At 37.0% G+C, this 27940-nt stretch overlaps 1 protein-coding gene across 1 annotated transcript; it reads left to right on the top strand.

Moving 5' to 3' along the window:
• Positions 1 to 3513: 3513 nt before the first annotated feature.
• LOC118803670 (sialic acid-binding Ig-like lectin 14) lies at positions 3514 to 22938 on the top strand. The gene is made up of 12 exons (XM_036564134.1): positions 3514 to 3565; positions 11731 to 11777; positions 11938 to 12309; positions 13063 to 13356; positions 15473 to 15572; positions 16213 to 16251; positions 17324 to 17356; positions 17567 to 17572; positions 20734 to 20775; positions 21159 to 21230; positions 21380 to 21422; positions 22172 to 22938. The coding sequence occupies exons 2-12, from the start codon at positions 11732 to 11734 to the stop codon at positions 22229 to 22231; spliced, it is 1107 nt and encodes a 368-aa protein (XP_036420027.1). The 5' UTR covers positions 3514 to 3565; position 11731; the 3' UTR covers positions 22232 to 22938.
• The last annotated feature ends 5002 nt before the right edge of the window (positions 22939 to 27940 follow it).

Raw genomic sequence — 27940 nt, 5'->3', positions numbered from 1 at the left:
TCAAATATTCTTGTTAGACTGGACTGGTGCCCAGACCAGACTGGTGACACACTGATGACCAAGCCGTGCCCGTGCATGATTGTCTGCATGCACGTGAATAAGACTAGACTCCTGATAATGCTGACTGACTGTTGATCGAAAATGCGACGTTTTTTATTTGCCCTCTGCTTGATTTTTAGTGAACTTTTGTGAACACCAGTGAGAACAAACTCCTATCACGGTTGCTTCTGCTGTTGGCATGACAACACCCAAGATGACAGAACAGTTGTGTTCCAGCAAATAGAACTTTTTCACAAATGCTAAACGGATCAGAATCTCCAAAAGTAGCTCAAACCGAGCTATGGACATTGAGGTAAATTAAGTTACCCTTTTATAAATCCCACAACAGGTAAATTCACCTCAGCATTAAACCTATCTGTGCTATGAAACACCCACATACATGCTAGTGAATGCATGCACAGTAGGGGGCAGTGAGCACACTTGCGGTGGGCAGCCCTATCCACAGCACCTAGGGAGCAGTAGGGGGATAGGTGACTTGCTCAAGAGCACTTTAGTCACGTACTGTCGGCTCAGGGGATCAAACCGGTGCCCTTCCGGTTGCAAGGCTGGTTTCCTAACCTCTAGCCCTGTAATGTCTCCTGGGTTTCTCAAATGCTAGAGGGTGCTCCTGAGCGAGTCTAAAATGAATGGGTTAATATGGAGCATTTGAGCAAAATCATAGTTTATAAGTGCTTAAACATTTTAATGTTTAAGAATACAATCATTTCCTGAACACCTAAGAGCATAAAACATTTTCACCCTGTTATATATTAAGAGGTTTTAAATTCGAGATATAGGAGTTTAAAACGGCGCCTCATGTACGTCCAGGACATCTGTGAGTCATCACAGACATCTGTGAATAGCCAATGAGCTGCTCTGCTTGCCAACCAATCAGCACTCACTAGCAGAAAAGCTAGTGTCCTGCTGCCCAAAACCCGTTTGCTGTAGAAAAAAGGAAATTTATAGGTAAGTTTTCTTTGCTTTTTTTAAGTGAAATACATCCTTCTACTTTCTAAAATTAAAGGAAAGTTCTGGGCAAGTGATTGGAAAGTATTTTAACTTTTTGTTTTTTAGCCGTTTAGCTCCATTCACTCATTGAGGACTCGCTCACGCCCTCTGGCGTTTTGCAGTTATGTTTTTGATGTAATGGGGGAAAATAGGAAGTAGCCAGGATCCTCATAAACCAAATGTGGAAGTGGAAACATTTCAGCTTCTGGAAGAAGTGATGAAGCTCTTCATGCTACTTTCATTTTTTCAGAAAGGACAGTAGTCCGGTGTCACTGTTTTGCTAAGAGCAAAGAATTGTATCTTATGTGCACTTAAAGCACTATCATGGAAAAAATTGGTTGCTACAGTTGCAGAATGTATTTCACTTTTACACCACTGTTGTAAATACAAGCCATACTTTGATCTCTTTATGCATGGACAGCTATAATTGAGCATTTGTTGATGAACTGAAGGATACAGAATTCGTCTCCCTCTTTGCAAGCACACACATCACGCAGGCATATGGACGCTACTGATTACACTCGCAATTTACTTTGTTGCTATGTGTAAATAATAATAAAAAAAAAGTCAAGTACCAACTGAAATGGCAATAAAGTATTGAAACTTGAAACAAAGGGAGCCTGATTCTCCTGGGGTGTTAGAATTTGTCACAACAACAGCAAAGAGAACATTAGAAGAAAAAGAAGCAACTTACAAGGTAGAATAATATTACACAACTTTATTACAGGAAGTTACAAACTTTCAAGGCTTATTTGGCACGAGACTGACAAAGACTGGGCAAACTTTTTGGTGTGAGATGATTTTTTTGTTTCTTTGCAAGCTAGCCTGAAATGGGACTGAGGGTAGATGACTTTTGACACCCGTAAAAACTACAAAACTCTGAGACAGAGATGACACAGACAAGATCACAGTCTACATTGTAATCTTTCATGAATAACATTTACAGGGAAGTACGCTCTACTGTGAGATTTCCATTGTTTCCCATTAACCATGAGACTGATGTCTTGCATCCTTTTATCTCTTCTATCCCCAGCCATCAAGTAAAAGCCAGTCTAGGATTTTCTCTTGTCCGGTCTTTTGCTCAGTCACTATCTCTTTTTCTCTTTCTTGCTTCCTCTGGCAACATCCTTTTGAATCTCTATGCAGCCTCTGATATGATATCAATGCTGGGAATACCGAGCTACTTCTTATAGCTAGCTGAGTTTTTGGTGTGTGACATGGCACCGTAAAGCGTTACGCAGTTCTCAACGCAGGTTTCGAGCCCACTTCTCCAAAGTTACATAGCGCTATAGCAGGCCTTCCAGGCCTGGAGTGGCAATGATAGAGATACCATTCTCTCTATTTTAAGTCAGTGTAACATCCAAATGATTTTGAAGCTGTTTTTTAAAGGTAAAATAGTTGGATAATGTTGCTTTAAAGACATTCAGCCTTTTTGTTTTGTGCTTAATCTCATGAGGAGCTGTGTCTCCAAATTCAACCCAAACTCAGCTGAGATGCCAGCAGCCAGTGAAAACACTCGCAAAGTTTTTTCTCCTGTAATGAGGTGGAGAAATAAATTTACAGAATAATAGATCCACATGACAATGATACAATGATAATTACTAGACAGTATAACAAAATAACAAAAGTACATTAATTAATAATAAAGTTCCACTGCAAATTCTGATTGTTGCTGCTATTGCCTGGTTCATTTTGACCAGTTTTAGTATTACAGTGAATTTCTGTGTGATCAAGATCAAGTTCTAATGTAAGGGGTAGACTGCCAAATTTCTGTGTGATCAAGATCAAGTTCTAATGTGAGGGGTAGACTGCCAAAACAGGATAGGCCTACACTCTAATCATTGATTGTGAATAAACTCCTAAAGTATGTTGCTAATAGGCTCTGTTTCTGCAAAGTCAGATTGTAGTCGATTGCTAAATCGGACTGTTGTGAATTGTTAAATTTTATACTACATTAAAATGTAAATTGTTTTGTTATTGTTTTGTAATTGTTAAATAGACAACTTGCTCAATGCTGTGTTAAATCAGACTGTATTGATTTGCTAAATCAGACCATAGTGAACTTCTAAATGCTATTTTAATGCTGTGTAGTGAATTCTGTAAAGTTATAATGTCTAAGAAGAAATGTATTTAAACTAGGTATTAGATACTGTTACATTAATTTTAACAATTTTATTGCATTTTTATTTTATTCAATGTTGGGATCCCATTGATCTAATTTTAGGTGTTGTTACACTGTATTGTGTATGCTGTAACACAGAAAATCAGTTAGGGGCACACTTTATGATTTTCCATTAACTATGCTTGAATAGAAAGGTTTTTTTAGGGGGTATTTTTTCAGAATAAGTCAGTCTTTAACATCATGTGCTTTCAAAGAACGCTGAAGAAGGCCCTACCCATGAACATGCACACACACAAATTTGAGGGCTGGACTTTAACTTGCACCACCCTTGACCTGAAGAGGTCATGATTGAGCACAGATCAGACACTGTGTTCCTGCGCGCTGGCAAGACTGCAAGTAAGTCCATAATCTTTTCATATTTTCATGTACTGTTTTAACAGAAAACTTTACTTGTGTTTTTAATTGTGCATAGAAATTAGTCAGAAAACTTTAGGAAGGTCTAAAACACACTGCAGTTGATAAACAGACTTTAAACGTGTACTGTAAGAAAAACGTACACTTGTCAGAACAGAAGGTGTAGGAAAGTCTAATGCATGTTGAGCATAGATCATTTAGTCAAATCTTCATTCTGAATGTGTCACTCTGCATTCAAAATAGTAATAACAGTAACAGTAAAGATAGATTAAAAGTTTTAGCTCTAACTTCCCTGAAGATGTAATTTTAATGGCTTAAAGGCATGTGGAAGTAGTGATAATGATGAAAGGCAACTAGAGTTTTCAACTTAAGCAAAGAAGTAGAAAATGAAAAAAATGGAGAGATAAGATCTTGCCATGATGGAGACATAAAAATCTGAGTAGCGTACAATGCCAGGACAAGCTGAGCCTCTGATGGAGGACAAGGACAATATCTAAAAATGTGTGTAGAGATGTTGGCTGGTCTCCAGGGACAGAATGATGTTTTTTTTGTTTTTTGTTTTTTTTTTCAAATTTTCAATGAATTAGTTGAACTGAGCAGTCCAGCTGAATTGAACATTTCAGTTGTATTTTTGCAGTGTTTGCATTTGTGAAATTATTTAACTAAAAAACAACACAAAGAAGAGATATTTAATATTTTACCTTATTAACATATTTTTCTAAAAAATATACACTAATTGCAAATATCTGAAGCACATTCCAAAAAAGCAGTATAAGACTGGGAAGCTTGTGGAATGATCAAAAACAGCTGTTTTGGAACTTTCCACAGGTAACACAATCATACAAGGTGATACAATCATGATTGGATATAAAAAGAGCTTTCTTGAAAGGCTCAGTTGCTGCTTTGCAAAAAAGTTTAACAAACAACAACTCTCAATGCATGACTGCAAGGAATTTAGGGATTTCATCATCTAGTGCGCAGGCAAAAATGTAAACAAAAGCTATCAATCAAAAATCAAATCTAAGTAAAAAGCTCCATTTTCTCCCTTGACTTTCCTCTTCCATTAATTTCTAGAAGGAAATAACAAAATATATGGTCGTTCTTGATAATATTTTATTTAAAAGTGCTTTCATTTACAAAAATTTGATTTCACTGTATTACAGTTTTCATCTTTAAAACTTTGACCTTATTGTGACACCGTAAGATATAATTTGCAAGCATAGATGTCAACTGCTAATAGCCTACTTAACTGCAGAAATGTTGCTAGCTTAATAAAGCTATCTTTACTTAATCATTAAACCTATGATTTTGAGGGTCCACTGTCCTACTGTTGGTCAGTTTTACATATCCCTAGCTGCTAAGGCTCTGACATTAGGGAAAATGAATTTGCATCTTGTTGACATGTACACACTTTTATTGTGCATAGAGTTGCCACCTCAGCCCTGTGAAAATTCCTGTACACTCGATTAGTGGTTTGATTTTTTTTTTTTTCTGCTGAATTCAGTGGACAGGTAGCTATGCTCACAATGCAGTCTAAGGTAGATAGATGTCAGTTTAGCTGCAGAACCGAATCTTTTCATTTATCGTGATGAGATGCTGCCTCATGCCTAAATATAAGCAGTGCACCTTTCCAAACAGTTGTCTCTAAATTGAGGGCAAACTGAGATAATCAAATATATTCTTTGCATACAAATGGCTGGACTGGATAAGAAGAAGCACTTTAAGCCTTATAGGAAATACTAACATATGGAAATGCTTGGGAAACATTTTGTGTCCAGGAATGGAATTATTTATTTTCTTAGATAGGCAGCCAGAAACCTGGACAATCCAGGGAAATCCTAGAAGCATGGCAGCCCTAATTGTTCATACTTATTTCACCTGCCTCGCTCACCCCCTACAACCTCTTACAATAGATTTTTATTAGGGGACATGTTTATGATGACAGTGAGCCAAGAGCTGTAAAGACAGCATAAAGCACTGAAAAAGGAGTGAGTTAAAAACCAAAGCAAGACTTGTTTGAGAATCAGACAACATTTTTCTGTTTCTAATATTGTTATGTTCAAAACCAAATTAGCAAGGACTTTATTTCTTGTGTGCTACAAGCAACAGGTTACTATAATAAAAAAGGAAAGCAAACAACAAATATGCAAGATGCAGTAGGTCTAATATTTCTCAAAGCCTCATGAAATCCTTTACAGGGGTTAATTTATATTGCATTTTGTTAGATAAGTGATTACGGGAACTTGTAGTTGTGCAGTTAAAATTAAAAGTGCACAAATTTTAGTTGGCTAGCAGCAAAGTTGGTATTTTAGAGATAAACAAAGATCAAACAAAGTGTGTTGCATTAGTAAATACTTAGCTAGCAGGCTAACATTTCTGCACACCACAGGTTTGATTCCTGGTAATACTGCTGTTTCCCTCAGTGCTGTTGTATTTGTGTCATAAAGTCATGAATTAAAACACAGACACAACTAGAAAAGTGCATTTTCTGAAGGAAACACAGAATGTTTGCATAGCGGTTACTATGGAAGTCTGTAGGAGGAAGAAAGGATGAAAAAATGGAATTATGTGGATTAGAGTTTGGAGCGGTGCTATGAGTGAGTACTAGCATTTTGGTGGGTTTTGGGCAAAGAAGTAATAGAGTTTGAGTGGTGATGAAAATGAATGAGACTCTATGGGCGGAACGAGGGATGCAAAAATGACAAATAGAGGAGTGTGGGTCAGATTAACTTTGGATTGGAGCTTGGGAACCTGCCCTGAGTGAGTACATGTAGTTTATTTGCCGTCAGGTAAAAAAGCAATAGAGTTTGAGTGGTGGCGAAAATGAATGGGACTCTAAGGGCGGAACGAGTGATGAAAAAATGACAAATAGAGGAGTGCAGGTCAGTATGGCTGTGGGTTAGAGCGTGGAGCGGTGCCCTGAGTGAGTACTTCATTGCATTTCGGTAGGTGTCAGGAAACAAAATAATAAAGTTTGAGTGGTGGCGAAAATGAATGGGGCTGTGTGAGAGGAACGAAGGATGAAAAAACAACAAATAGAGGAGTGCGGGTCAGGACGGCTGTGGATTAGAACTTGGGGACCTGCCCTGAATGAGTACATGCATTTTGGTCACTGTCTGGCAAAGAAGTAATAGAGTTTGAGTGGTGGCGAAAATGAATGGGACTCAAAGAGATTAATGAGGGATGAAAAAATGACACAAAGAGGAGTGCGGGTCAGTATGGCGGTGGAGTAGTTCTTGTGCTAGCTAAGTGCAATTCCACCTTAAAAGCAGTTCCACCTTAAAAAATCATTATGTGTGCTGATACTGCTGAGCATTAGGCTGTTAGCATGTGAGACTTTGGGCTCCGTGCGTGAGTTTGTATGGGTGTGTGAGAGAGGGGCCCATTGTGACATCACGTGCGGCATGCTGCCAACATTCCGCTCAATGTAAGTCTATGGGAGAAACAAAGGATGGAATAAAACGACAAACGGATGAGTGTGGGTCAGAACAACAGTGAATTCATGCTTGGGGGCCTGCCCTGAGATAGTGTATGAAAAACTGTGTTGTTCAAGCAAGCAGAAGTACCTTAGATTGGCATGCAAATGTTCACCCCATTCATTCTCTATGGGAAAAAAATCCGCAAAATTCCCTTGCTACACAGAATCCGTGCATCTGATCAAAAAGCTGTATACAAGCATGCATCACACAATCAGGCCGGACAATCTGGAGTTGGAACGGTGTTGGTATCTCAAAAGCTGCGGGACGAGTTACGCTGCAAAAAAACAGCAGAAAAATAAGAACAAAAGCCGAGAATAATGTAAATCGGATATTACACAAAAAACATTCGCTAGGGGCTCCAGCTGCCCCTAACAAGAAGGAGCTGATGCTGGTTTGGCATTAGCAGTGTGGCCTCATGCTGATTCTTGCAAGTATTGGTAGCACCTGACGCATCTTCTCATGAACATATTTTAGTATATTGGACCTTGATAGGTTTAAGCTCATTAGTGACGTATAAAACTAAGCCGCTATGTTGTGCCCCATAAATCGGTTTTGTTGCATGTATTGAGCCTGTTTTCAAAGGGAAAATGTCTGCATTTTATATTATTTCAAATGCAGATTAGTAACACATACTGCCGTATAATTCATGTCAAAACTAAAAACAAGTAATACTAAAACAGTTTAATTAAGCTATTAAGACAAAAACAAATAGGTAGATATTAGATATTAGTTTTAGTCCCATTTTCATGATGTTGATGCTGAGAACTCCTATAATACCACATACATTGAGCAATATTGCTCCCACATTGTTGACATCCATGAAAACAATAAGGCTACTGCATTCAGTGCAACGCTGAAGCCCAATCAGTCACACTGCTCATTATTCAGTCAAATTAGCTCATATTACCAACTACAAGTGTAATGAAAATGAAATGATTCACAAACAGAGCAAAACAGGTGTGTTTAGATCCAAAGCTGATGTGTACATGCTGAAAAGCAGCTAACAACGGTATCAAAGCAGTGATTGGAGGACTAAGAAAACAGGACAGGTCTTGAGACAGGTCTGATTGGCTCAGTGCCTCATGTTGGCTGGCTAGTCACGCCCCTGCACTGAGATGTTTCTTTTATCTTATATTTATCCCAATTATCCTATTTGTCCTCCAGAAACACAAGCATGTCATATTTTAAATATGAACTGATAAGTAACTGTGAAGTGACTCGTACGTACATCTGGCCTTCAGTTTCTCAGAATTCAGTGTAGCGATATTTTTTTATGTAAATGAGTATTTGCACAAGAATATGCATGAATATTTGTATAATGGTTGTCCTTCACTGAAAGCGCATTACCATCACTGCGAAGACTTAAGACCGGACTGTAATGCATTGCTTTATGGTTCTGAAAATTATCCAGATTTTATACGTTTTATACATGTGCATTAAACAGGCTACATTTCAAATATTATATTCAAATAAAATAATAAAACAATAGTGCGAATACTTAGAAAGCCATGTATTGTGTGTCATATCAACAGCTGAGGCAACTTTTACACCACTTTACCTCACTGCCTATAATTTGACAGTGGGCTGTTAATACAGAAAAAACTTAAAGAGTTCTTTTTAACAATTAAGAGTTTTTTTTTGAGGTATTTAATTGAAAACAACACAAAGAAAAAAATATTTAATATTTGACCCTCTCAACTTAATTGATTTTTGCAAATATACACCAAATCCCAATTTCATGCCTGCAACCCTTTTCAATAAATTTGGGATGGGGCTTTCCACAGTTAAAAGAACATAGGTAACAGGTGATGCTATCATGATTGGGTATAAAAGGAGCTTTCATGAAAGGCTCAGTCATTTACAAACAAGGATGGGTCAAGGTTTGCCACTTTGTGAAAAAAGAGGTAAGCAAATAGTCCCACAGTTTAGGAACTGTCATTGTATAGGGTGACAATGGCATAGGTAACTTACACTGTGAAGGCATCATCATTGCTGAGGGGTACATACACATTTTGGAGCAACAAATGCTGCCATGTAGATGTCATCTTTGTCAGGAATGTCCCTGCTTTTTTCAGCAAGACAATGCTAAGCCACATTCTACACATCTTATAGCATCATCGCTGCACAAAAGAGTGCAGGTGCTAGACTGGACCTGCTGCCCTTTGCAAATGTGTGGCACATTATGAGGCACAGTATGTGACAATGGAGGCCCCTATGCTGTCAAATAAAGGTCAAAAAGATTTTGGGCTTGTACAATGATATTCACAAATGTACTGAAATATGCATAAAATAAATAATCTTTTATTGAACGAAGCTGAAAAGGCCACTTAATAACAGTGAGAATAGCAGGGAAGGTTATTTCTAGCCTAACAAATGACAACATTAACAACAACAACAAATGCCCTTCTAATGAAGGCACAGCTTTTCATACCACACCCATAAAATGTTTTTTTCAAATGTGTAGAAAAAATTGGCATTTGTAAATAAATGTTCACACACACACACACATTTTCTAAGCCGCTTCTCCTTCTGGGTTGCGGGGGGAGCTTGAGCCTATCCTATTGAGTCATTGGGTGGAAGGCAGGATACACCCTGGACAGGTCACCAGTCCAACGCAGGATGTGTAAATCAGTACTGCATAAATTATTAAATTGTGCCAGACCATGAAATTATATGGAAAATTGTAGTTTGCAAATGTTCCATGGTGTTAGCTTGTCAGTGTGACAGTACAAATCCACTCACACATCTTCACTCCTGTTTGTGTGAACTTTTGCAGTGACAAATTTTTGACCTTATTTTTGTTTTGCTGGTAAATGGCCAACAGAAAAGCTATTACTGGTCCAATCAGATACTGAGTTTGATTTTATTCAATCACAACAATAAGTGCTTGCTGTCACTCAAAGCTTTTGAAAGATGTTTGAACCCACTTCTACCATATCCTAACAGTTCGCCAGCATTCAGATGTTGTATCACATCGCGTCCCAAAGCCTTCAAGAACATCAAGAGCAAGAGTAAGAGATGTAAACAAACCATGGCCCAAGGGCAGAAAATAGCTGCTTAACTGATGGATGTGGAGGCTTGGAGACATTAAATTAATGGAGTGCATAATGAGTTATGTAGCTATGTATCCTTATCAGTCAGTGGCACAAAACAAACCAAATCAACTCTGGTGTTTTCTTGCTGGAAGGGTTTGTCGGGCCTAAGAGCCTCTCTTCTGTGCCCAAGGCCCGTGGACAGAAGATGGATTCTTGTAGCATGTTCTAATACTATTACCTTAAGAGCTAACTGCAGTATAACTTCTTCTAACAAAATAAGAAAAATGCCTAAGTGTAAAAGAGCAAAGTAAAATAAGGGACTTCAGTCGCTGAGTTCTTGTGGAAGGAAGGAAAAGGCCTTCTTCTTTATTGAGCTTGAATAGCAAGATGGTTCCCGGACAACCGCAATGCAAAGATCATCGCAAAACACCCATTTTTATATCCTGTTTGGAGTGATGAAGTAATCACCCCTCCCTTTCTATAAAATTCTATACCATCTTAGTTCTCATAATTTCCAAACCTTACTGGTCGCATTGTAAATTCACCTACTCCAGAGACTAGTTCTTATCATCTCAAGGACAGCTCTTCTTTCTCACACAGCAGATACTCACAAACTTCTGGAGGCCTCTTTGTTAAAAGGGCACTCCGGTGTCCAAGTTCCCAGGCAAGCTAAGGCCTATCTTACAGTGTGAAGATTACTATTCTTTTGATTAATAAATGCTACTTGTTAGAACTATCAAAGATAAAGATTATTTATTCAAAACATCCATCAGGTTGTAGAGATCCTCCTTTTCTCCACTTCATGAATGAGTTTCTTCTTCTCCATTTTGAGGTGAAATGACTGAATGATGCATCAAATGTTGAAATGGGCATCCATCAAAAATGGTGCGTTACACCATATCAGCTGGTGTAGAGAGCTTCACTGATTTCATCAGGAGCATTTTGGTTTTGTTGCTCACCTTGCTTACTGGTAGAGGCAAGTTCTAACATCTTTGAAAAGCTTTGAGTGACTTCAACAACTGTTGCAATTGGATTAATCAAACTTGCGACTGGATTGGACTAGTTAATTTTGATTAGGTATTGGTCAATCAATCCTTTTGACTTGTTTTTGATTCCATAGATCCCAGAGTGTTGGGGAACTGAAGTGTTATTTCAAGTTAGAATGGGAAAAAAATACACTTTAAAACTAAAACAAGTAGAGTTCTTAGTTTCCAAACAGTTAGTGAACACCGTTAAAGGGATGTAACACAGTGGTAAACACGCTCCTGTCCCAACTTTTTTGGAGCATTTTGTAGGCATGAAATTTAGAATAAGCATACGTATACAGAAAAAAAACTGATGATGATGATATTGTCTTTGTACTGTTTTCAACTGAATACAAGTCAAAAATGATTTGCAAATCATTGCACAGGCACTCATTAAGACCACATGCTTGGTATCTGTGGTGTCTTCGTGGGACAGCTAGTCATGGATGTTGTCATGATTTGAATGTTGTGATTACAGTACACACACTGCAGTACTGACATAGTATCCTAAATATTATATTGATTTACCACAGTGTTATTAGTTAACCATTGCTGATTTCACATACTAACAGATTACTTTCAGCAGTCTTATACGTTTGCTTTTACAGCATGAGGACACAGGGAAGATTACTGTTCTGCTGGCTTTGTCTTCAAGGTACAATCTAATATTTTTATTTAATTAATTTTTTTATTGATATTACTTAATGTTTGCATTCATTTCATCATTTTGAAGGAAATGTTTTCATTGCAAATTGCACTGCTTTTTAAACAGTGCATGTCTGTGCTCATTACTATGCTTGTCTTAATTCTTCCAGTGATGTTCGCCACTGTATTGTCCGATGTGTGGAAGGCAGAGGTTGTCTCTGAATTGAAAACGCTGGTCTCTTCTTGTGTTGTGGTGCCCTGCAAGTTCCAGTACCCTGGAAGACAACTTCCAGACTCGCGTATTAGGGGAATCTGGCACAAAAAGGATAAAAAAGAAAACATCTATCATGAAGACCATATTGAAATTGCAGACAGCTTCAAGGGTCGCACACGACTGCTTGGCCACTTGGGTGAAAAAAACTGCACTTTAGAGATAGATGAGGTCAAAAATCATGACAACGGCCCATTTTGTTTCAGGGCTGAAATCCCAGACATAGATAAGTATTCTTTTGTGGAAAGCTGTGTGACCCTCTCCATGATGCGTAAGTATGACTGTAGTTTGCTCTGTTGACTATATCTCTGTTAATATTTGGTCTGCTAACTGTAACTATCAGGCATCACAAATTGTGGTTTATCTAGAAGTAACCAAAGTCAGGGTCTGATCCCAGTGTTAAACAATGATAGTTCATATGAATGGCCAGCAGTAAATTCATTTTGCTTTGGTCACGGTCAAGATATGCATGTTTAGATATTTATGTGAGTAATAGCCTGTATCTTTTATTAATATGTTTATTTTTCATTTTAGAGGAAGAAATATTAGAAATAGAAATAAATTCCATATGTGAGCTCCTCTTTTTTATAAGTTAGGAGTTGTTTGGAACTAGAAAACTCTGGCAGTTGATTCATTACACAAATGCACGTTTCAGAGTCCATCATTGTTCTCTCTCTAATCTTTAAAATGGGCATTCCAAGGCACTGTATCCCTTAGTCTCAATGACCTCACAGAATGTCATACCCAGCATGTATGACACAAATAAGTCATAGACATCATAGAGAACACTGGGAGACCATTGTGAAACTTTTTTTTTCATACTAACCAACTGTTTATGACAGCACATCTGTGTGATGCTGTGTCCTTGTATTCCTCTTGTTTGAAAATAGCATGCAATAGGTTTCCTGGTTAATTCCATTCTTACCATCCCCAGTCTAGAGGCCATAGTTTTAAAATCATAAAGAAAGAGATTAAACTCTTTAATATTAGTAATAATAGCCACACTGTTGTATTTGCTGTTTAGCGGCGGCAGAGAAACCAAAGCTAGAACAAATGAAAACCTTGGAAGATGGAGTTCCTACTACGTTCAAGTGTTCTATCAGACATACCTGTCCCTCCCGTCCCCCCACCATCACCTGGAGCCGTTCAAATACTGAAGCCACTTTGAACAACAGGGACATTCTTCATGGAAACTGGGAAGTGGAATCCTTGCTGACTTTCATCCCAACAGAGAAGGACGATTTCACAGACCTCACCTGCAACGTCAGTTTCCACGGCGGCCTGCAGTCTTCAGTTTCTTCTGTCTTACACGTGAAACGTAAGTCATGTTCTCTGTCTACCATAGTTGCCCATATGTTACTAAGGAACAGATGACATAAAAAATCTTAATAAAGTACATACATATAAAAGGCCCACTACTCAAGATTTTGCTAAATGTTTAGGAGAACACAGGGTTGGTTGTCACAGGGGCTGTTGTCTCAGTTCCATTTTCTGGTCCACCAGAGGCAGATGTCTAGAAATATTGATACTAACATGTTACAATTTCAGGTCAGAAATCATATACATTCTTATCTTCTCTCTAATTGCAAGAGATTAAATCTTGTCACATCACAAAGTACGTTTTTGGAGTCAGATCTATTCTGTTACTAATGATAAGAACATGAACACAGCTTAAAATCAACTTAATGTATTGTGTGTGCCCTTTCCTCAAGTGTGAAGGTCTTTAGCATGCCCTTTTGAATAGTAGCACTTGTGGGGTTGGTTGTCAAATTCATGACGGGGGTGCTTGTTGCATAGACAGGAACGTCCACAGTGAGATGACTTGTCAGAGAAAGGTAATAAAGTGCTTGTCGCTAGAATAAATGTAGGGCAGTTTTGAAGGATAATGTTTAACTGTGTGGTTTTTTTTTTTGCATGACTGTGGACAAATTTTATGTGATTTAAAGACATTCATTAGATTAAATGATCCTGAATAAAACAAATGATTAATACTCATGCTCAGAATAGAAATGTTCTTTAATTTATAATAGTTCACTATAGGTTTAAAATAAGGTTTAACATAAAGTATAACGATCAAGGGCGTACTTAGAACTTGTAGAATGAGGTGGCCAGACAAGACCTACAGACGGTGACACTTTTTTTTGAGTGGTCCTTTTTAAATGAAACAAACACTCACAGACTCTCAGTAACATGTCAAAAATATATGAGTGTTAGGATTAGGTTTTGGATTGAGGTAAAAGTTAGGGTTAGGTTTTGGGTAATATGTCTGCTAAGTGTTTATTAATCATCTATAAAGAACCACTCAAGATAAAGTGTTACCTAGAGATTTTATTGGGGTGGCACAGTGTTTGTAAAAAAAAATAGCATTAATGTATTAAGATTACATAAAAAATGATGCATTGTTTTTTTACTGTACATGTTTCAACTAAATCATTTCCACATGAAATTTTCACATGAATTAAATATTACAACACAACTACTGATGAAAGTAAACTGAAAAACAAAAGTGTGTTGATGCAACATATTTTAGTAAATCATGAGTAAATGATGTATTTAAATCAAGTAAATTAAATGCGTCACTTTCTTCAGTGCACAATGTTAAATTTAAGAAAAACACTTCACATAGACAGACCGTAGAAGTTAAATTAATTTATTAATAAATTTATGCTGCCATCATTTTGGTTCTTAGCAATTATCACTGACTAATTTTTGATAGTTAACTCATCGTATCGTCCAGTAGCCTACTTCATAACATGACTTACAGAGCAGCACTGCTGAAAAGACCCAGCGCACATTTAAATTAGCTCAGCACACATCGCAGCAAAATACAATAATTATTAAATGCAGTGATATCATACCCTATAACTGTTTGGTAACTACCCCAGTGTCAGATTTTCACCACAAAGCATGATTGATGCTTTATTGATGATGGCTGACTGTCTCACAGTATGTAAATAAGGGGGCCAGAAAAGCCGCCATACTGGCCACTTCTTTGCTATGCCTCTGATAATGCTGCTGACAACCAACACCACTATGAGGTCAGTGGCCACAAATGCACAAAACCTAATATATCATAAAACCAATCAAATAATTATATAATGCTCCACACATGCTGTGCAGAACACTGTAAGTTTTCATTACATTTAGGTTTGTCTGATATTGTATCAGTGATGTGTTTTGAGAAGTAAGAGCTAAAGAGAAAAGTACAACAACCAGGCCTGTGTTCCACCATGATATTTGGAGGGAAATCAGCAAAAATCTGTTCCTGGAACTACATGAAAGTCACTAGTTGGCCATTATCACATATGCACTGACAGAAGGGTTAAAGACGTGAGGCTTACAATATCATTCAAATAGCACATAATTACTATACCCTTAGAATAAACCTCAGTGGCTTAGGGGCTGTGTAACTTCAGTTATGTCTGTTTTTTTAGGTAAGGCAAATATTTTACATATCGTCATTCCAGTTGTCGCTGTGGTTGGAACTGCCTTTTTATTTGGAGGAGTGTGTTTCTTCATGAACAAGAAATATAAGTGAGTCTGAATAAAGTTTATAAGTTTACATTTGCTTTACCTGTAAATAAATAAATGTGTGATTTTTTTGTTGTTGCTGTAATGAACAGAACTTACAATCCTATGCAAAAGCTTATTCACCTTTACTCAAATTATCATTTGTTGATTTTCTAAGTGGAAAAAAGTTCACACTGTCTACAGAGAACACACTTCTTTTGTTTAATATACAGTTATGGCACAATTTATGTGTTGTATCTATGTTTTGTTCCAATACTTTAAACAAATAAATTATAATAGTGCACTAAAATATGTAAAAATGCTATTTTCACATAGAAAATCAATAAAACATGTACTACAACCAGTGTGGTGTTTGCAGTCTGAGTAGGTTATTGTTGCCATCCAAAAAATAAAAACATTTCCAAAATTGCAAATTTACAGGAGATTTTTTCAAGTAATTTTGGAGCATTGTTATTGGTGCCTGCATCATGAAATTTTCACACAATGTAAGAGGCAGCGTCTGTGCTCAAATGATGTAGAAAAAAAAACCTTGAAAAATTTGACCTTTTTATTGGTCAGTGATGTTTTGCTAACTAGTCAATATCAACACTTAATAATACTTTATTGTCTTTTTTTTCTTTTCCCTCACTCAAACCATCATTAGGAAGCAAATCCAGGAGCTCCAGTCTAGAAGTGAAAATGGGTAAGTATATTAGTATTTTTAATACATTCAGTATTCCGACCATTCATTCATTCATGTAGTCTGAATGTCAATAGTGTGATATTTAATGTGAGTGCTTTTATTTCTGCTTCAGCACAGCTGGTGTCTGTCTTGACTCTTTTCACTTTACTGATTCTGTGGTTATAATTAAGACCGGTTCCATTTAAGTACACCTAGTTCTGTTTGTGTTAATTAAAAAACAAGATTCACACACATCCTACTCACATTCGTTTATATTCCACTGAACTTCGCTTGACATTTTACACTTGATATCATGCGTTGGTTTTCAAGGGGAAATCTCTATTCAAAATCTATTATAGTCCAGTTAACTTCTGGTCTGAACTGTCTAAAATAACAAGAATGAAGGCATCTGGTAAAGAGAACAGAGCATGCAAATATCTTAAGTATAATTTAGACAGTGGATGGAAAGTTTGTTCTTTGAAAACAAAAGCAGAAGCCACTTCTCATTTTCAGTTTTCTCATTTTGCTGTCGATAAGCCCACACAGCAGTCTATTTTCTCCCAGTCTGTAGGCCTTCATCAGTGGTGAGTTTCTGACCACAGAACCACTGCTGACTATTTTCTAAACTCAGTGGAGTGGAAATGTTTTAAAAAGCCAGCTGCACCACTGGTCCCTCATGTAGATAATAAACAAACTGAATGAATTAATTTGTAGATATCCACATATTTACATAAATGTATTAGTTCTGCTCACTGCAGTAGACACAGTGGTCTCTACAGAAATACAAACATGACTTTTTAAAGTAACACTTTACTTGAGCCCTTCTATATGACATTAACATAATCATGTCATAAACATGTCGTAACAGATGTAATATGATGTAATGAGTTTTCTTGACACATTTTGTTCAGTGATATAAAAATGTTATGTCATCATTACTTGCAGTTGTCATGACAGATGCCATAATGTCCGATGTCATGACAGCTTATGTTATAAATGTACTTTAGTGCCCGCAAACATTATGACATGCTGTATGTAATAACAGTTTACACCTATCTTACACCTAATGATTATAATCCTTTTGTGTAAACAGAATGCTAGGTCGCCTCTCAAGGATGTCCCGCAGGTAAGCATTTTCTATTGGTTTAAAGAAAACAGGTCTATTGAAAAAACCATTAGACCTTTTTGTACAGCACTTAATACATAACAGACAATTGTCAGCAGTCATGCTTTATAGTACCCAATATTTATATGGATTACTAAATGTTTAATTACTAACTGAAATTCTTGACTGTCTTACTATTTATTTCTGATTATCTTACTTTGTAATCAACAGGTTCAGGTCAGTGGATTGGAATTTTCCTGGAAGGACTGCAGGGAACTGGACCTAGTCAAATGCTTGCTGTCTATATTGCAGATAGGCATGCCAATGTAACAAATGAGGCTTTGAAGCAGGACATGAACAGAATAGCTTTATTAGGGGCAATCCAACACTCATAGTTATCACAGGCGGGAGACAGTACACAGGCAGCAACAATGCAGGCAAATCCAGTGATAGTAGAAATGAATGAGATAATCTCAAACTTTTCAGTGCTTTTGAACCACTTGTGTTTAAAATAGTAGTTTGGAAACAATTCAAATACACATTTTCTACATAAAAGATTAAGTACACACCAGTGAGAACTACTTCCTGGATTCAATAATACTGATTACACATTATTCCAGTGTATAACTGACAAAGCAACCTGTAACTCTGTGATGCACATATACAACAACAACAACAAAAAAAAACACAACTAAGGTTCTACAATGTGCAGGAACAGCAAGTTAATGCTGAGAACACTGAAGCATAGTTGCATGCAAAGGTTTGGGCACTCTTGGCCAAATCACATATTTTGGTTGATTTTTGGAGTGAAAAGAAATGTGCAACCCTTCAGCAGTTTAAAAATAACATTGTTCTATAAATGTTAATGCACGATTACTTTATAGTTGATTGCTTTTGATTAAAAATAGAAATTAAACTGTATTTGCGGTATGTGCAAATGTTTGGACATCGTAATAAGTCAAGACTTAGCAGCAGCCACTTTGGCACATTTTACAGCCTGCAAACACTTTTTGTAGCCAGCTAGGAGTACTTTCATCCATTCTTCCTTGCGAAAAGTTTGTAGTTCGTCCATCTTGTATGCACAGCATATTTAAGACCTACTCACAGATTTTCAATGACAGATTTTCAGGGGACTGTGAGGGCCATTCCAAAAGCTTCAGCTTACATTTCTTGTAGTTAATGGTTGATTTTAAGGTATGTTTTGGATCATTGCCCTGTTAGTAGAATCCATACTGCCTGTGCTAAGTGTTATGTGCCACTGGTTGCTGCACAACCCAAGAGCATCATAGATCCACCGTATGCAAGGTGTTCTTTTCATCAAATGCGGCTCTTTTTTCCTCCAAACACACTTTTTATGACTATAACCAAAGCATTAAATTTTTACTTCATCACTGAACAGCACTTGTTTCCAAAATGCCTCTGGTTATGGTTAGATGTTGTTGCACACTTCAGATGTTGAGTTTTCTGAGGTTTCATTCTGGTGATTCTTACCTGCAGATTGTGCCTGTGTAAGCAATGTCGCACTGTAGAATGGTGCACCACTAACTTTAACATGTGTTAGCTAAACCTTCTTGCTTTCATAGGGGGTTCCAGACCTGACTTAACTTCTACAGTTCCCCTTAACTGCCATTTGTTAATAATATTTTGGACAGTGAAAACTGTGAGCTGGAAGTGCTTTGGTGTCCTTTTATAACCTTCCCCTGCTTTGTAGATATCAGTTAGCTTCGTTTTCAGATCCTCAGCCAGCTGCTCAGAGGAGCCCATGATTGTTGTGTATTAGCACAAGGTGTGAAGTGTCATAGAATTTATTACACTCTAAAATTATCATCAGCTGACAATTCCTAAAGACATTCCCTGTCAAACCAGTCCTAACGAGTCAGTTAAGTTCTGAGAACGTACAACTCGATGAGTGTCCAGACTTTTGTATATTCCACTTAGGGGTGCCCAAATTTTGCATATAGCTGTGTACATATAGAGGTTGCAATCAGTTGTTGTAATGAACCATAGGTGTGTGAATTAATGAGTGGGTGGAGCCAGAGCTAGAACCAGAGAGCCAGAGTGGACCAGTCCTAAATAGGGAGAGTTCATGACCATGACAGCCAATTGCATAAGGAATAAAACCATTAAACAGTATACCACACGAGCCATAAGGATGGGGAAACAGTACATGATATTTGTAACTGTCAGTAATTTAAATTCCCGATGTACTCAACATATACACTATGTGGTATTTTATATGTATGTGGACACCCGTCATAATTTAGTTCAGATACTTCAGCCTCACCCATCACTATACTGAAGAGCTCAGTGACTTTAAATGTCAGTGTCATAGGATGTCACCTTTCCACAAGTCAGTTTATGATATTTCTGTGGTGCTAGATCTGCCCCGGGCAGCTGTAAGTGCTATTATTATAAATAGAAGCATCTAGTAGCAACAACAGCTCAGCCACGAAGTGATGCACACAGAACAGGGCTGCATAGTGCGTGGAGAGTAAAAATCATTTATCCTCTACTGGATTAGTTACTTCAGAGTTCCAGTCTACCTCTGAAAGCAACATCAGGAGGAACTCCATATTAGAAGTCAGTCAACAATAAGAAGTTTCTTATTGTTGACTGTTTTGCCTTGTTAAGCTTTGCTGTCAGATTTTTCATCCAAACTATATTCTGAAAACTGGATATCCAGAATTTCATAGCTGAACGCTGTGGGGTAATCCAAAGCTCAAGACAGTTTTATTGCTAGCTGTAAAACCTGCCATCAGCATCCTCGGCTGAATTGAAGAAAAGTGAAGAGCTGAGTCATCATTTAAGAGACATAAATGTGGTGACAGTGGAATTCTGAGATCAAATACTTTAGATAATATATCTACTGTGGAGGTCCATATATCTGCTACTTTAGAACATTACCAGAACATATGCGTCAGTGTACCAGGTGCAGAGTTACAAATATTACAGGTATGACTAGAAATACATTTCATTTGATATCTCCTGCAAGTGTTGCATATGCTCTATGAATTATTTTATAATGGATAAACTGATGTGCCAATTTTTTTTAGAACAGTGACTTAATATAGTGTTCCAATCCAAGGAAGGACCAGTACAGGAAAGCTCTGGTTCCCACAGTTCTTCAACTGCCAACTGTTTTATATGATGGTCCAAATGAAACTCTGTCCCGTAAAATGCACATGCTTTTAACGCAACCTTTTTTTCATAATTTGCATAGCAAAATGGTCAACATGATGTGAATTGTGTGTAATATCTGTAGAACTCTGTTGCGAGCAGTAAGAATGTCCAGTATGTAGTTCAGCTGAACAGAACAGAATGTCACCTTTTGTGTAAGGCTATATTTGGGCATATGGTCTAATCTGAAGTCGATCACCTATATTTTGCTGTGTTTACAGGAGTCATCGGAGGAATGAGCCTGCTGTGCATATGACCACTAAGTAAGTGTCTTCATTTGAGTAATTTTTGCTATAAAGTTTTTGTTAACATATCAAAACAGGATGGATGAGAGAGTTTTAATTTTAAAAATGTGGAACTGGAAGGCAAAGGACAGACATGTAGGCTGGGGTTATTTTGTAAGCCCCATACATAAATGTCTTCATATGTTTGGCTTTGGCTATGTAACCCTGGTTCTTGTTTAATATTATACTATAGCAGTATGGTAAAATAAAACAAATAAGATGATTGGCATTTTTATATGCTTGCATACTACAAACAGATTACAATCCTACATAGTTCATGTATGTTAACATGCCAGGAAACAAATGTGTTTGTTAAATGATGCTTATCACATCCAACTAATCATAAGCTTCTGTGCTCATAGGCCAAACAACACTGTAAGCGTTGTGTCAGGAAGTGCAGGGTTTTCCAAACCTCGCTTTCCATCTCCAAAGAGGTAAAATACAAAAACATAACCAAAAAAATGATAAAAAACAATTGTGCACAGAAACGCCATGTATTTTCAAATATTAGATCCCACTAAAAAGCTGCCACCTTTTTTGTTTCTCTCTGTTTGTTCTTTTCTAACGTTTATACACATCTTAGTGAACACAAAGACTACAGCAAATCAAAGGACACATACTCAGCAGTAAGTAACTTGCCTGATTTCAGATTTTGATTCAAACCTGAGCCACAAATCAGTCTTTTTAATAGCCATAAGAGGGGTGTATCTCAGCTGCCATTAAACTACCACTCCAGTTAAAGTTTTAACCTACATACAATATGGCACAGTAATGACCTAGTTGTTGTTCCTGTGGTTAAATGATATCAGTTCTAGCAGTGGTGGTTTAAATGTGGCTGAGATCTGGTCTTTTTTACAGCTGTAAACAGGCTGGACTATTGCCCACTTCTGTGCCAGTACATACACACACACACACACACACACACACACACACACACACACACACACACACACACCTTCTAAGCCGCTTTTCCAGGGGGAGCTGGAGCCTATCCCAGCAGTCATTGGGTGGAAGGCAGGATACACCCTGGACAGGTCACCAGTCCATCACAGGGCACACACACAGACATACATGTTCACACAAACACTCCACACAAAAAGGTCCCAGGGAAATCGAACCCAGGCCCTCCTTGGGTATTTTCTGTGGTATATTTGCCAGTCATTTCCTGTCAGATGTGGCCCAGTTTTGGAGAATATGTATATTTTTTTAAACTTTGTTTTCTGAAATAAAAGGAACAGTAGACATATTTATCAAACATTGAATAGTGCATCTATTAATATTGTTATTTTAACTGAGGTTTGAATTTTTGAGTGACTGTCTTTAGTAATCAGCTGACTGTGTACACTGTCTTTAAGTCTTTTTCTTTTATCCACAGAGCTACGATGAGGATGATTACACCAACCTGGCTGAGCAGAACATCTATGGGAATGTCTGATGATCAGATCACCTCTTTTTGTACTGCATTTCTCATTTTATATCAGTTTATATCCATTCTATTTTCAGTACCTGTTTCAGCGAATTCCACTGAATTTTCAAAATTTCTGTATAATTCAGCAGTTGAAAAGTAAACAAAGTCATTCAGAGTGGTTTGATGTGAAATAGTTCATTTGCAGAGAAACTTACAGGCAGTTTTTGTTACAATGGTGGTGATGGGAATCAGGAGTCCCGATGTCTACAAGGCAAATATAGCCATTTTGTTTACTATCCAAAACCACCAGTGAACCTATACATGTCTTCTAAGTTTCTTTATGTAACATTGATAATGGTAAAATAGTGGTAAGTCTGAAAAAATAAGTTTTCTTTGGGGACTATTTTGCCTAAGAATGCCCTTCATGCTTCCTGTCACCATGAATGGATTAAAATCAATTGATTAAAATGCGTTTTAAATCACAAAACTACCATAAAACAATGTCTCAGACATCACGCAGTGTATTCATAACCATCTTATGTAATAACGTATTGTAAGGTAGCGTATTGTAAGGTATCATTAAACTCCTCAAATGGCTGGTTCCCATCACCAGCACTGTGAACAACTCTTACTCTGTAAGTATCTCTAGCACAAAGCTTTTCACGTCAAACCACTCTGCATAATTAAAGTTGCACTTTTATCCACAACATAAAAGAAATTACAGAGAGCAGACATATGTCATTTATAACAACCTGGAAAGCAAGTTAACTTTGGTCGACATAATGTACAAAGGTGAAAAATATGTTATTTTTGAGTAGCCTGTGCATCATCTTAGCTAAAATATTAATGATGAGCCTCAGTGTATTGTGGCCTCACCATTTTTTTATGCTTTGTGGCTTTGAACATGCTCTTTGTGGACATTCTCTTCAATGTACTTCTATCTAGCTCTTTCATTAGCTATTTGTACTGCTAAATATTACATTCAATAGGCTTTTAAAAAATATTTGATGCAGTTTGATTAGTAGTCAAATTTTTCTATTTTCTTTTTTACTAAAGTTTAAAGGAGAAAGTAGTTGTAACAAGATCAGCTGAGTGTCTCTTGAGAGCTGACTCACTTGTGCATCACAGCAACCAAATTATGAAAATGCTTTGTTATGAAATTATTAGTTTTATTATTAGTCTTAATGAACTTGCATTGTCATACAAGCTGGTCATGTAATGTCAGTATTCACAATGTTTATTCTTAATCATAATGGTCATTCCTATGCACATTTCAAGTACACTTTCAAGGAGACTCACTGTGGGCAGTACATGGCTGCTAATTTAATGTGAGGTTAATGTCGATTCCTTACAGCTTTTTTTCCGACAGACAGGAAGTTTGAATGCCTATAAGGCAGCATCTTGCCAGTACATAGACCCCAGTAAACAGATGTACTTTGAATGTGAAAGTCTCTTGTAATGAGAGTTCTACTCATGCGTTTTAAGGCACGCCACAGATGTGCGAAAATAGGAAGGGTAGAGCTTCATCTGAGTGAAAGATGAGATATTTTGCAAATTGCGGAGCTCTACCGAAAAAACAGCTTCTTATTTTAATGTTTTTTTTTCAGTGTGTAGAGTTTCACTTCCTTCTGCAGATTACTTGTTAATAAATGCTTTACATTTTCCACCCATCAACACAGCGAAGGAGGCATGCATGTAAATAGACGTGTCTTTACCAAGTGAACTACCGCTGGTATATTTATAATGTACTGAGATACAGACATAAAACATTGTTGCTACTGAGTAAATGATTACTGTGATAAAATGTTTCTCTTTTGTTTTTGACCAGGGCATATTTTGATTTTTTAAAATAAAGGTTACCAGAGCATGTCAGCATCCTTTTAATATTAAATGTTTTTGTATTCAATTTGTGATGAGGTATTCTATGTAAACCAAATATCAAAAGACTAATAAAACAAACATCAGATTGCATCAGTCTATCTTTTCAATACATTCACATTTCAAATATTCAAACAAAGCAACAGCAGTGTAACAAATATGACATACAAACTTGCAGATTTCAGTGTTGCTTCTGTTGTTTTATAAACTGGTGGTTGTAATTATACATCATCTAAACCGCTTATCCGTCTGGGTCGCAGTGGGGTGCTCCCAGCTGTCATTGGGCAGAAGGCAGGATACACCCTGGACAGGTTGCCAGTCCATCGCAGGGCAGACAGACAGACATACACAATCACACACACATTCATACCTAGGGGCAATTTAGCATGTCCAATTGGCCTGACTGCATGTTTTTGGACTGTGGGAGGAAACCGGAGGAAACCCATGCAGACAGCGCTACCCACTGCGCCACCGTGCCGCCCCGGTTGTAAACATTTCAATTTTTTTCCTTCAGAGTCAATAAGTGAAGGGTGTTATTTTTATTTTATTTATTAGACTGTATTACATTATTAATCAAAACAAAAATTATGAGATCACCATCAAATAATTTTTACCCACAGACATAGTACACACCATTCCAAACATTAATATTTTACACAAACAAAAAACCTTAAAGGCCATAAATAATAAAGGGCCATAAAAATGTTTTCATAATAATGAGAACAGCGTGCTGTGCAGTGTTTTGTTTTTTTTGTACTGTACTCCAGTCCACTGAATGTGACTAAGTGGTTACAGTGCAGAATGTAAACTTTTATATTATGTCTGTATTGGTTGTACCATGTAGGGCTAGAATAGTGGGTAAAAACATTTGATACTTTGTACAGTTGTTGGTCACTGATTGTCACCTGTAGTTTGTGTGGTGTCCCACACTGCTAGCTCAGCTCTCGTCGGCCCTGTTTTGGCTGGTCTTGCATGGTAAAAAGTCCTAATGTTAAATGAATAAATTAAAAAGTAACTGCTCAGTTGTTCCTTGCCCAGCTGTGTGTTGTTTCAGAGTTACTTAATACAGGAGAAAACTAGTTGAAATTACTTTATTAGCCATTTACACTACTTGCTGTGAAAATGTGACCACAATCTTGGAAACCACTTTTCTCATAATGACAAAGTACAGACCACTTTTATCTGATGTACAGATATAAAAATCTACACAAAAAAGGCAGGTTTTATGATGTAAAAAAATTAAACGAAGGTAAATCATGTAATAACTTTTTCAACTTGTGAAATTGCAGCCTGTAAATTAAAGTACAAAATAATCAGACATATTTTAGGGTACAAAAAGAAAAAAAATGACAATACCATGGTTGCGTAAGTGTGTGCACTCTTTTATACATGAGGGATGTGTCTGTGTTCAGAATTAACCAGCCCCATTGAAACTCATGTTAAACAGTAGCTGGTATACAACGGCCATTAATTAAAGTGATTATGATTCACCCTAAATAAGGTTCAGCTGTCCTGTAGGCCATGGTTCACAAAGAGCTTACAAAGCATGAACAGGATCTCTGTGTTGGCAAGTATTGATGAAGACAGCAGTACAAAAGAATTTCCAAGGCATTAGATATACCATGGAACACAGTGAAGTCAATCATCAACAAATGATGAAAATACTGCACAACAGCAGCATTACTAAGAACAGGACAACCCTCCAAAGTTTATGAGAACACAAGAAGAAATCTCATCAGGCAGGATGCCAAGAGGCCCATGGCAACCTGAAAGGAGCAGCAGGAATTTCTGGCATGTACTTGTTGCTCTCTATATGTGACAACAATCTCCTGTATTCTTCATATCTCAGCTCTGTGCGTGTTGAGATGGAAGCCTTTTTCTCTCTAAAAAAAAAAATCCAAGCCCACATGAATTTTGCAATAATTCTAAAAGGCACAAAAATGACACAGTACATTACCAAAAGAACATCATAACCATGATGAAGCATGGTGGTGGCAGCATCATATTTTGGGGTTACTTAATTTCAGCTATTCTAACCAATTTGGGTGCAAAACCTTCAGGGATCTGTTATAAAGCTGAAGATGAAGAGGGAATTCACCTTTCAGCCTGACAACAACCCAAAGCATGCATCAAAATCAACAAAAGAATGGCTTCACCAAAAGATCATTGTTTTGGAATCGCCCAGCCAGAGCCCAGATTTAAATCCAGTTGAATATCTGTGGGGTGACCTAAAGGGCAGTTCAGTGAGTGCATTCAGTTTCCTTCCTTATAAGGCAAAGTATATGTTGCTGGCAGGCTATTAGTAGGAAAGCACTTCACCCGCACACATCTACCACGTGGTCCATTTAAGGACATAAAATCATATGCAGTAATAATTAACTGTAAGTTAATAAGTTTAATAATACAAGTCAATCTTTTTTTTATTTTCTAATAAAAGATACAGTAAACTAAATATATAATAAACAGTATTAGCCTGAAGTGGCATATACAATTAAAATTGTGTTCAGTTGAATTATCAATAGTAATAGTTTAGTGAATAATAAACATCACTGACACATGTAAATTTATATTTTGATAGGGTTCAAATTTTAGTCGGCAGAAGTTCTTTCAAAAAATGTTTTAATGTGAAGAACACCTAGAGTATCTTGTACAGCAGTTTCCATGTAAGAATGTTAATTTAATTCATGTAACCATATAAAGTGTTCAAACTACTTTGTTTTAAAGATGTTTAAAGTTTTTCCTTAATAGAATCAAAATTTCAAATTGCTTATAGAATGACTGAACTGAGCTGAAATATTATCTAGGTATTAACCCTAAGAATATTTCTCTTCAAATCATTTGGTTTCATGTCAATTTGTTCCTGCATCAGACCTATAATTTTATTAATAAGAGGGTGTGTTTCTCAGAGTGTGAAATCTTTCATGTTTGATATTTGATAGGTTTTATGTATGTATTCCCACAGTTTAATTATACCTGTGAATTATTAATGTATGCAAGCAATATTTTAAGCTATATCAAGTTATTAAAAATGTTTATACTAACCTTTATAATGCTCCAGGAACACATATCCTTTTTGGAGGAAGTGGTGGAATATTCTTCTAGGGAGCTTTTTGAGACACACCCAATGCTTTTTGAATGGCCTAAGTCTCGAAAACATTAGTGACACTCAGAGACTGATCACAGTCTCATGAGGCACTTCGGACACTCTTCACCCCCTCACTCTGACGATAACAACAACAAAATACATTTATATTTCTGCACATTTTTGATGTTAGGGGGCTTTCAATTATTTAAAAATATGACCACAGTATGAGCTGAGGAGTCTTTATTTCATTTATTCAATGGCTATTTTTTTCACCTGTAGTGGACTGTCCCCAGTCTTTGAGTTGCCTTGGGCCATGTGGTCTGAGGCCCCCCGAGACCTCTACCACTGGTCCAACTGGTCACTGAACTCAATTTTGCATAGAGGCTGCTCACACAGTGTTGAGCATGCATTGAGGAGGTCACTTTGTGCCCAATTCTATGCATGTGAACCAACAGACATATTAATGACTCTTAGTGACTTGCATTGATTTCAAACTCAATAGTGAATTTAGTGATGATTCCCTTCTTAAATTCCTTTAAACTTGCATTACTAGAAGTCCTGAAATGTTTCAGATAACCAGAACGAAGATGACTGCTAGAGAAGAGAAAGGAAAAACATTTTATGCAAATATCTTAAACTGTAGTCCAATTTAGATTGTAAAGGGGAAGTTTTAAATGCAGAAGTCACTTCTCATTTTCAGTAAGCAACTGTTGATAAGATCACACAGCATTCAGTTTCCTAAAACTACTATTTGCTTGACTCTGCTAACATGT

Source organism: Colossoma macropomum, unplaced genomic scaffold, assembly GCF_904425465.1.
Source record: "Colossoma macropomum unplaced genomic scaffold, Colossoma_macropomum, whole genome shotgun sequence".
NCBI lineage: Eukaryota > Metazoa > Chordata > Actinopteri > Characiformes > Serrasalmidae > Colossoma > Colossoma macropomum.
The sequence above is the reverse complement of the archived record's forward strand: the minus strand, read 5'-3'. Positions and strand labels throughout refer to the sequence as shown.

Coding starts and splice junctions, on each gene's coding strand:
- LOC118803670 (XM_036564134.1), top strand. CDS start 11,732: ATGAGGACACAGGGAAGATTACTGTTCTGCTGGCTTTGTCTTCAAG. Junction 11,778..11,937: donor CTGCTGGCTTTGTCTTCAAG/GTACAATCTAAT, acceptor TAATTCTTCCAG/TGATGTTCGCCACTGTATTG. Junction 12,310..13,062: donor TGTGACCCTCTCCATGATGC/GTAAGTATGACT, acceptor TTTGCTGTTTAG/CGGCGGCAGAGAAACCAAAG.